The following is an 11,036-nucleotide window of genomic DNA, read 5'->3' as shown; positions in this document are numbered from 1 at the left end:
ATGGGATCACAAGAGTAAAGTCGGAGGTATTCAAAGTAGGGCATGTCCGAGGACCAGCAGGCGAACTGGTTTCGTTAGCACGTACAGCACATTCAGGGGACTCTGGAAGGTGAAGGGAAGGAATACACTGGGGTCAGGCGACGCAGGGCCTGGTGTGTGGGGGTGCAGCACTTTTTCCCAGACTGAAGACAGCGGGGGCCGTGGGCATTCAAAGGCAGAAGACTGGCTGTGAGGGTGAACTGAATGGGTGGATGGCATGCTTAGTTAATATGTGAAATTCTTCGTAAAAAGAAAAAAAAGAACAATTTCTTTTCTTAATTTATTTTCAATAAATTATTCATTAAATAGTACATTAGAATCAATGGTAAAATATCACAATACAGATAAAATCTTTGGCTGATACTTCTAACCACATTCTACAAAGTACAATAATTGTTTCAATAAAAAGGCATGGAAGATTATGGAGCATTATTGAAAAGAGATGAGTCTAATCATAAGGTCCTTGTCCACCTTCAATCTTAACATATTTCGTGACCGAACAAGGCTGTAGGAAGGTCGGACGCTGGGTCAGGGGACCTGACACCGGGTTTCTACTAACTGCCCAAGTGACCACTGCAACGCCACTTCAAAATCCTCTGCACCTGTTTCCTCCTCTGTCATGTTAGAATTAGCCAATCTAAAAGAGCTATATAAATAAGTGGACTTGTTTATACTTGATTTCCAGAAGTTTCCAGGGGTGTCCTTAGCAGGCCAAACATTTATTTTCAAGTAACAGAGTAGCAGAGCTAATGTTATCTGTCTAAATTCTTCTGTTGGGTCCAGGTGATCCACGAAGACGTGTGCCACCACTCAGCTACAACACGTTTGAACTATAGATTCTCGCTATGGCAATCACCAAGCCTTAACTATATGACACCTGGGAGGACTACAGCATGACATTTTTATTAGCTTCCCATCTTATGAATGAATACCTTGCCAAGGTTTTGGTCCACATATACCTAAAATTCCTTTTGACAGTCATTTTAACCTAACACACAACTTGATATACTAAAATCCAAGCTTGCAAAAGAAATCATGTAAGAGGTCAATTACATGAAGTAATATATTAAATGTTTATTCACTTATCAAAGGGATTTCTTTGAACAATTACCCCCTTCACATAGTTTAACGATAACTTGATCTCCTTGCAACTTTTTAGGAGCAGCCTGCTACCTTTCAGGGGAAGGGGCTCGGCGCCTTTCCTTGGCAACATGTCAAATGACGTTCATACAAAAATACTGCCATAGTGTGATTTTGATTCATACCAGCTGAGAGAGTAAGCAATGTTGCTAATTGACAACTATTATCAAAGCTTCAGTTGTCTGGGGACAAGCTTGAGTCCACCTAAACTCATGGGAAAGAAATGCACTCTGCAGGGAAATCCCACGGTCTCCGTGCTTGTGTGTTTCCCTGGACCATTCTGGGCCCATGGGGAAGTTTACTGAATGCAGTTTAAAGAAAGGAACTAGAGGGAAATGCATTGCTTCTGATAAACACAGTGTGCTATCAGTGTGAATGCTGTATAGCGTGTGATGACAGAATGGCCTTGCTATTTGGGGAAGTGAGATTTGGCGGGGCCTCATCCAACCTTCTTCTGACTACCAAACCAAAGTGGCTCATTTCAACCTTTTGTAAATCAAATATCTTCTTTCTAGAGGGGTTGGAATTTAAATTCCCCTATTGGGTGTATGCTGGGAATCCATATTGCAAACCCATCAATTTCCTTCTGGTGGTTCAGAAGGTTTTAAAACCAATGTACCATCAAGAACTTTGGGGAAATAAAATGTCCCAGAGACAATCAAAAGACATTATTTTTATTCTAGACTCATCTATGGAATTCATCTCCAAATCCAAGCCCTGTCGGGGGGTGGGGGGGCACATGGCGCTGAGTTATGCCGCATCCACACTGTTCCCTTGACCTGTGGGTACCATGTTTTCCAGTGTAAGACTGAGCGTAATGCTCCATAGCAGGGAAGACAAATTACAAATTCATTAATTCATTAGGGTCTGGTATTACAGTCCTATTGTCTACTCTAAATCTTTTGTTTAAACTAAGCTCTCTGTTAAATGAGTCGTTAAATGGTAATGTTTGGATTTTCATAATTATATTTGAATTTTATGGGTGTTAAATCAGCAGGCACTCAGGCTGAATTAGAAGTATTAATACATGACATGTGAAACTGAGGGCTCAGGTAACCTATTTAAGCTGCTTTTCATGAGAAAATTAGAAACTCTAATTCATAAATGATCAAGTCCTTGCCTCTCACAGATATAACCCACCATTTGGCTTTAGAGGTAACACATATAGGAATGGCTCAGTGCAGGTAACACCTCACATTTCTATGGAGATCAAGGACGCAGGGCCCTTCCACAGGTATCTGTTGTGTTCCTGTCATCCTCACATGGCAGGAGGGTCTTTTCTCCATAGATTTTCCCACAAGGCTCCAGGATATTTTATTTTTCTTCCAGGGCTATCTTTACACTCGTCAACCTGAGGTAACTTATTTTGTTCACCCTTGATCAAACATGCTACATTTTTCAAAACAAACTTTAAACTATGTTCTGAGGGCAGCATTTTCTACTCATCTGAAATGCATTGCAAGAAAACTTCTTCCTTATAGCTGAAATCATATTGAGTGAAACAGTGATTTTCAAACCCGTTTGGAACCTATGATTGTTTTTCCTTCAAACAACATCTTATGTAGATCTTAGATATAGAAAACAGACAGAAACAGGACACGTTGCCTGAAGCCCCGAGGGTGATGGACTCCAAAGCCACCCTCTAATGGCCTCCTTGCTGCTGTCTCTCAGCCACCTCCTACGAAGCTTAAATTCATGCCTCACAAATTAGTCATCCACTTGACTCTCCAACATGCACAGGGTCATTGACGGCCAGTGACTTCCAAACAAGAGTTTCCCGGAGTGATGAGAGTCAGAGCCACACTAGGGGATGTGGTGGCTTGGGCCAGGTGAAGGGACCTGGTAGTCACCAAGTAGAGTCCTGTCTGGCAGGTGGGGTCCTTGGGGGAAGAGTCCCAGAATGTTTCCCGGTGCAGCCACTCCCGTTGGCTGCAGGCTTTGCTCCCCCAAGACCTTGACCAAGAAGTTGATGTACCTCATTGCCAGGCGAAGCGTCTCATTTTTGCTCAGCTTCTTGTCTGGAGGGTGAGTGGGGATGAGCTTCCTCAGCTTGGCAAAGGCGCTGTTGACGTTGTGTTGCCTCCACCGCTCCCTGGAGTTTGTGAACATCGTCCGGGGCATGTCTGAGCTCCTGAGAAGGGAGAGAGAAAGGGTCCCGAGGGCCAAGACCGGTGAGAAGCCTGGTGGGGATCACACATCCTGCCAAAAACTTAGACGCTTGGTCTTCCTGACCCAGGTTTTAGGAGGAAATTCATTTCCTCATTTGCAGGTTTTTGAATCCTCCTTTGGATAAGGGAAGAAAACGTGTCAGAAGAAAGGGTAAGGGAACACTGTATGTATGGCCTTTGTCTCTCTGGTTGTTTTAAAGCCTCCATGGACTGGGCTGTTTTATCCCAATACTAACATTGTTTCCCTCACAATCAGCTCTTCCTAATTTCTTGAAATAAGGCACAGCACAGGATTGAGTATGTGTATAGGACTGAGTAACAAAATACATATTTAGCCAATGGAGAGTTGAGAGTATGGATTCTTTAGATTGGACAAGAGCTAAAATATCCACAAAACCACCTTCCGGGGATGATGAACAGGGTGATGAAGAGTCTTGAAAGCCTGTTGCGTGATGGACAGAAGTGGGGATATTTGGGGTGACAGAAGAGGAAAGACCAGGGCCAGTGGGGGTGACAAGTGGCATGGATGCTGTAGAAGACATCCGGGCCTCCCTGCGGCTCCATTCATGTGAACTCTCCAAACCCAGGACACTGATTTTCCTCGAGTATGGCCAAAAATCACTGCGCCATTTTTAACTCTTGGCATCACGGCCCGCTTTGTTCAGTGGTTTGGATTGACCTGCGTCAATAGGAACGGTTTTGATGCGGCAGACAACAAGCCAAAGCCCAGGGCCCGGCAGCTGGGTGCTCTGGGGTCCCCGCTGTCAGCTGGCCGCCTGCTCCATCTCAGCTCCCTTAGCAGTGGGCCCCTGCCCGTTCCCCCAAAGAGTAATGCACCTTCCTAACTCCGCCCATCCACACAGGCCACTCCCTGCTCCTTGAATTCCGTCCTCACCCTCCTTGCCTGGTTCTACACATTCCTTAAAGAGCAGCTCAAATCCTCCTTTTCTGTGAAGCCGTCCAAGCCATTCCAGAGCCCTCCTCACCCTCTCCTCAGCGAAGTCCTACAGCCCTTGGTGGGAAACAAAGGCTCTTAGGAGAATGAAATAAATTAATATGTGTAAGTCACTTGTAACCGTGCCTGATGCACAGTAGTTGCTATAGAAGTGTTGATGAATAAATACAACAAAGTAATAAACATATTTATCAATAAAAATGACTTTGTAGGGACAGTATTGAATGTTCTTTGAGGGTGATAGCTTCCTCTTCTATAACCAAGTCTGCTCTAATCTCTTGCTTCTTGGTGCCTTTGTCCTTTTATTTTAACCCTTGATGGAGACCTACTCTGTGCCAGGCCCTGTGCTATCAGCTGGGTGTGTGGCCACAGTTGGACAGCATACTTGCCTTCCAGGAGCTTAGTGGGTAGTTGGTGAAGGAGGCAGCACATACATAAGCACTTAAAAATCACAGCCCCACCCTGGCTGGCGTAGCTCAGTGGATTGAGCTCGGGCTACAAACCAAAGCATCACGGGTTCGTTCCCAGTCAGGGCACATGCCTGGGTTGCAAGCCAGGTCCCCAGTGGTGGCCACGTGAGAGGCAACCACACACTGATGTTTCTCTCTCTCTTTCTCCCTCCCTTCCAGTCTCTATAAATAAATAAAATATTTTTTAAAATATCACAGCACCAAGTCCCACACACTAAGGGCCAACTCCAGAACCATACTGCTGACTACAGAAAGGTAAAAAAGGATCATATCAAGGTCAAAGTAATCAGGTCAGTGCCATTGAACTTTTCCTAAATTCTGCCTTACTTTTATTTTCATGAGGATATGAGTTTATGTGGGTAAACACACCACATACCTAAGTTATATATAAAGCATCGGGTAGAATGTCAGGAGTTCAGAAGGTGCCTCTCAAAATGCCAGCTTCCTTTCACAACTGCAGGAAGGGACTGACGATTGAAAATTGGCATATGTGTTAGCAAAGTGTGGGCCCATTTTACTTGAAAAGAACCTAAAGAAATGACCTGTGGAGGCTCCAGTAAATTGCGAGAGAGCACATCCTTTTCTAATGCAAAACACATGGAGCTTCTGCCTCAATTGTTCTTCTGCTCCAGCTTGGGCTGCTCACTGGAATCACCCAGGCTGCACCACAGACTGATTAGATAAAAAACTCTGGGGGCATCAGTAGTTTTTAAAACTCCCCCAGTTGATGAGCAGGGTCCCCCAGGAGGCAAATGCTGAATTGGAGTTGGATGTACAAGCAGTTATTTGGGGTAAATGTCGGTGAAAGATAAAAAGGGAAGAGGCAGAACTGGGCAAAGAAGCCCTTAGGACTGCAATGCGCATCTGACGCCCTAGAAAGGAAAGCACGGAGGAAGCAGGACTGGTCAGAGAGCCTCCGCCTGCAAAGTGGATTTGAAAAGGGGGCATTCCACCAACAGGGAGCTCTGGGGCAAAGGCTGCCTGTTAGAGGAGACCCCATTGGGCAAGAAATAGCCAGATCCCGGTAGCCCTGCCATGCTTAGCACCGGCTGGGGGATGCCCAGGAAGAACGGAGGGCCATCCTGAAGGCACGGCAGCTGAAAGCTATCAACTCACTGCAATCCTTGCAAATGAACCCCAAGTTCTTTCCTAATGTGAGACCCAAGCCCCACGTACTTCCATGTGATCTCAGTGTGGTCAACTCTAAGAACCAATGCTCCACTCTCCAGGTGGGAACACTCCAATGCCAAGCAAAACTATGTTTCATAAGGAAGGAGTGCAGTCACATACCAGACACCTGCCATCCTAGAGGAAGGTAGAGCAGTACAAAACCGAAGGGAAAAGCCACCTTTGGCCCCAGAAGGGGTGTGTGCTAGTCACAGCACTGAACACTAAGCGGCCAAGAGGCCCTCCACATCAGGTCACCTGAGCCTCCGTGCCTCAGCACTCAGGTGGGTAGATGGTACCATTCTCTCCTCACAGGGCTGTTGTAGGGATTAAGTGAGTACTGCATGTGAAGGCATCCTGCGAACTACACAGTAAGGAGAACAAGAGCAAAAAGACCACCTGTTTTGTGCCAGCCACTGTTTCTGTGTATGAACTCATGTTCATTCACAAGCATGCAGCGCTGCTTGTGGGGAGAGTGCTGAGGACATTGCTGGGATTGGCCTAGGGATGGAAGATGTTCTGGAGGTTACTTCACTATACAGTATACTTCCATAGGAACCCAGTGAGGATGATCCCAGTTAACTGGAACAAGCCACTCTCTTACCACCAAGCCCTGACTCTATAGGAGTCATACATCTCTGGAGACAGACCTAAGTAATGGTTAAAAGCATAGACTCCAGAGCCAGCCCCTGGTTTGGCTTCCTCTTCTCCTCCTCACTGTGTGACCTTGAACAATCTCTTAACCTCTCTGTGCTTCAAATGCCTCATGAGCAAAGGATGACTCAGGGTACTACCTGTGAGCACACACACAGTGATACACGTAAAGTACCTGTGCAGTAGTGCAGTGTCTGGCACACAGTAAGTGCTCAATAAATGTCAAATGATTACAATTTTTCCCTACAAACAAAAGAGAGGAAAGTAAATGTTCATTGTAATTTATTTTTTCCTAATTAAGAAGCTACAGTACAGTAGCATTATTCATGTATTTGTGTGCTTCACTCTGTAGGAGTGTATGGATATGTGTGTGCATGCGTGTGAATGTGTGTGTACATGTACATGTCTGTGTGGATGCAGAGCAAAATATCTGGAAGGATTCAGGCCAAATGGTCAAAAGGGCTTTGTTAGGGGAGGACAGTGGTTTGGGGGAAGAAAGAAAACTTCAGTGCTATTTTACATTTTTATAATGAGATAGTATCCATGTATTATTTGCTTCATAATAGAAAAAAATTAAGAAAGTTTATGGGCTTTATGTAGAAAGACTTGGCATTGAATCTCAGTTCCTAATTTCCTAGTTATATGACTCTGGGAAAATCAGTTAACTTCTTTAAGCCTCAGTTTTCTTTTTGGGAAAATGGAAACGAAGCCATCCCCAGGTTGTCCTGAGGACTGCGATACTCTATAAAGTATATAAATATATCAGTGAGACACTATGTGGCTGGCACATGGGTGCTCAATAAATACAAGGATTATCTTCCCTATATACATGAGAAGTGTCATTACTCCAGAAAATGGCAGTTTTCAATCACCTATATGCCCCCGAGACATGGCCACAGCCAGGTTCTCATCACCTTGCTGCGCTGGGTTGCGGAGTCCACTGCTGCCCTGGGAACCAGGTGGGCGGAACCTCGGCAGCCTCCCTCCACCAGCCACACAGGTCCATTTCCTATCTCTGCAGAGACACTCCCAGTTGGACCCATGGTCCAGTTACAATCACGCACCCTGCAGGCTTTGGCATCAACACTTATTGATACTGCGTGCCAAGCACTGTGCTAGCTGCAGATGCTGAGGGGCCCACCCACTTCCTGGGTGACACAGAGAGGGAAGCACAGGGGCCTTGCAGCAGAGAAACAGCACCTAACTCAGGCATTCTGGGGGCCTTCCCAACTAATGGGGTGGATCAACTGATCCCCAAGGACTCTTTGTGCTCTGAAATGCCATGGCCAATTATCTAAACTAAGCCACTTCTAAATAACCTGGTGGTCAGTTCTACAATGGAAATATGAGTGTTGTCAGAACTTCACTCAACTGTACCTCCAACGGAAAGTTTGAACCTAAATCAGGAAGATTTTAAGATAGAAAGAAAACGGTCAAGTTTCCTCCCAGCCAGGCTGGCTGCTTTGCAGCAGGATTCGGAGAGCAAAGTCACTTTCAAGCTTTTTTTTTTTTTTTTTGTCAAAGGAGGGTTTAGCTCATTCACTAAGTCAACACTAGGCCTGTGGGGGGTCTTTTCAACCTGGGAAGACAACGATTAGGCAGGGTAAACTGACTGGTGTTCTCTTCTAAGAGGGCAGGGTTCTATTGTGCTAGCAGCAGACAGAGAAAACGTGAAGACAAGCCTCTGAAATGAGCCTGCCATCCTAGGAGGTGCTGAGCAATTACTTGTTGATCTATCCTCGAGTGTGTTACTCTCCTTCTCCATAGGGGGAAATAGAAATCAATGATTTAACAAGCTGGAAAAACTCAAGGTGGAGGTCCCTGGGAAAGTACTGAATTGGGTGATAAACACACAATGCAATATATAGATGAGGTATCGCAGAATTGTGCTTGCAACCTATACGGTTTAATAACTAACATCACCCCAATACACTTAATAATAGCTTTTGAAAATTGTATTTAGTCTTTTTCCAGTTATGAGGACTGACTGATGCTAATCTTGACTTCAGAGTAATTTAAGAGCTTTAAAAAAAATACACCAGATGCCACAGAATCAGGAAACAGATCTAAGGGTCAAAACAGGGGTGGAGCGCTTTGTCGCAGGTCACACAGGGAACCAGTGGCAGAGCCTGTGTCCCAAGCCTGGGTGTTCATGTGTCTGTGTCACCACTGACTCCTGCTCACCCAGGGTCCACTCCTTCTCGGTGCCAGGGACCCTCTGGGCAGTCTGAGGACACCTGGGGAGGGATTCCATCTCAGAACGGAGGCTTTAAATACATAAAGTCGAAAGCCCCTGGTTCTCTTCTCAAAATGATGATTTTAAGTGCATTAATTAAAATACATAGACACATAAGGTAACCAAGTATACTTCATAGTTATTAAAAATAATTTTAAAATTAGGTACTCTGATACATGTGCTTTGTTTTTTAACATTAGGTTTATTACCATAATCTCTACATAGTGATATGTAAATTATTTTTTTTCAAAATATTTACAATGTCTGTAACATGAAAGTATCTATGATTTTTATTGGTGACAAAGTCACCAGGACTGTTCATACCACTGTAGTTTATCACCCATGTCCATAAATAAAGGAAAGGCTAAGTTTAGATTAAACGTTAGTGGAAATAAAGAGGTAACTTTTTCCCAACTACATGTGCAGAACCCCAGAATTCCATCTACATGCCCCTGGGCAGGTGGGTGTTACCACCCGATTGGAATGCCTGGGCAGGAGGAATGTCGCAGTAAACAAACCTCTGTTTTTACTGTCGCCATGGAAAGGAACAGGTTACTAAGGAAAAGAATGACAATGATGCCCCCAGAGAAGGTGACTAATGTCCCCAGTAGGAGCTGCTGCTTTTTCATGCTGGAGACTCCTGGACACACAGCCCAGGTCATGCAACGTGGACACAGGAGGACACACCTCGGGTGGCCTGTCCAGGCATTCAGACTCACATGGCTCCCTTTTGTCAGACCTCACACTCCCCTTCCTAGCATGCGGTCGAGTGTATTTGTCTCTTCTGGCATCTTGAAGAAAGTAAGTAAAAACACTCTCCAGAAAGCGGAACCGGGAGAGCGGTGTCTATTGTTGCCTTAGTGGGAGATGCCTAACCTTCAACACCAGGCACGGCTTTGCCTTTGGGAATGTTGTCGAAGTAAAACATGTTCACGTAATTAAAAACAATCAAGCAGTACACGAGTTCATAAACTGAGAAATGAAAGGCTCCTTACCGATCTCATTCCCCATTAGTAGCCAGTTTGGTATGCACATATATATATATTATATATATCCTTTATAAGTAATATAAAAATCAAGGTACATGTGATTATGCAGGTGACCGTTCTCATTAGATAACTCTGCATGTCAGTGTGCTAAATAAGTTTATTTACTGTGAATACCAGCTTTGGGTGGGCACCGGGAGTGCCACCCGTTCCAAACTGCGCTCAGCACCGGCCCCTCGCCGCCATCCCCGCCCAGTCCGCTGTCCTTGCCCTCCTCGGTTCCCGACTTTTCCCTATTTCTTTTCCAAGCTTTGCTCCCCCAGCCTGCAGTGCCGTGCCTTGTGAATAAGTAGTTCAGACGGCCAGGAAAGCAGCCCGTTCTAAAGTTTCACACCTGCCAGGTGTCCGGGAGTCGCTCACCCCCATGCAGGAGCTCCCAAAGGGCCCTCAAAAGTGCCCTGGCGGAGTGTCCCTGGCACCACGTATGAAATTGAGGCGGCCCCGCCAACACGCGCCAGGGAACCTGTCAGGCTCCGCGGAGCTGCGCCACCGCCCCTGCCCAGCCAGAAGCCCCCAGGTATTCTCACCGAGTTGACTCCTGCCTTCCCGGGCGAACGCTGCTCGGGCTCCGGGGCTGCACGGAAGACCCTCTGGCCCAGGAGCCTGACCCCGGCTTGGCTCACTTTCCCCCGGAGTCAACGCACCTCCTCGCCAAAGCCCGGAGCCGCGCGCGCGCAGTTGTTATCGTCACCAGTTTGTACGCCCTCGCCTGGATGCCCGCAGCCGCCTTTATAGGACACCTCTCTTTGTTAGCGAAGCCGAAGCCGCGGGGCCCCTTCCCTCCCCGGACTCCAGCCAGCCCCAGCCCACTCCCTGTGCCCCCCCCCCCACAGCTCCCCTTCCCTGGCTTCCCGGGACCAGCCCTCTCTGTGCCCTAGCAAGGGGGCAGAGGTGGAAGGAGAACCCCGCTTTGTGTAAGGCTTGAGGGCAGGAAGGGTCCTGCCACCCACCTGGGCTGCAGCTCGAGGCCCTGCGTGCAGCTTACCAACCCTCTCCAATGTGTGCAAACCTCTGAAAGTGCCTGATCCTTAATTCATCAGATGTCAGTTACCAGGTCCCTGCAAGTCTCCAACTGTACTCCGAGAACCACTTGCTTCAGAAGCAGGGGTGAGGGGAGGGCAGATCTGGACACCCACAATCCAGACCCAACAGTCGAGGTTT

At 46.5% G+C, this 11,036-nt stretch overlaps 1 protein-coding gene across 1 annotated transcript; it reads right to left on the bottom strand.

Annotated features, from left to right (window-relative positions):
• Positions 1–406: 406 nt before the first annotated feature.
• Positions 407–10,520, bottom strand: TAL2 (TAL bHLH transcription factor 2). Its single transcript, XM_045840973.1, has 2 exons — positions 10,403–10,520; positions 407–3,310 (listed from the first exon to the last, which is right to left on the bottom strand). The coding sequence occupies exon 2, from the start codon at positions 3,298–3,300 to the stop codon at positions 2,983–2,985; it is 318 nt and encodes a 105-aa protein (XP_045696929.1). The 5' UTR covers positions 3,301–3,310; positions 10,403–10,520; the 3' UTR covers positions 407–2,982.
• Positions 10,521–11,036: the final 516 nt, after the last annotated feature.

The sequence above is a fragment of the Phyllostomus hastatus genome, unplaced genomic scaffold, assembly GCF_019186645.2.
Source record: "Phyllostomus hastatus isolate PE091 unplaced genomic scaffold, TTU_PhHast_1.1 phas_contig_34, whole genome shotgun sequence".
Classification (NCBI taxonomy): domain Eukaryota; kingdom Metazoa; phylum Chordata; class Mammalia; order Chiroptera; family Phyllostomidae; genus Phyllostomus; species Phyllostomus hastatus.
Note: the sequence above shows the minus strand (reverse complement) of the source record. Positions and strands in the feature narration are given on the sequence as shown.

What these genes read in the sequence shown, in the direction of transcription:
- TAL2 (XM_045840973.1), bottom strand. Translation starts at nt 3,300, where the DNA reads ATGCCCCGGACGATGTTCACAAACTCCAGGGAGCGGTGGAGGCAACAC.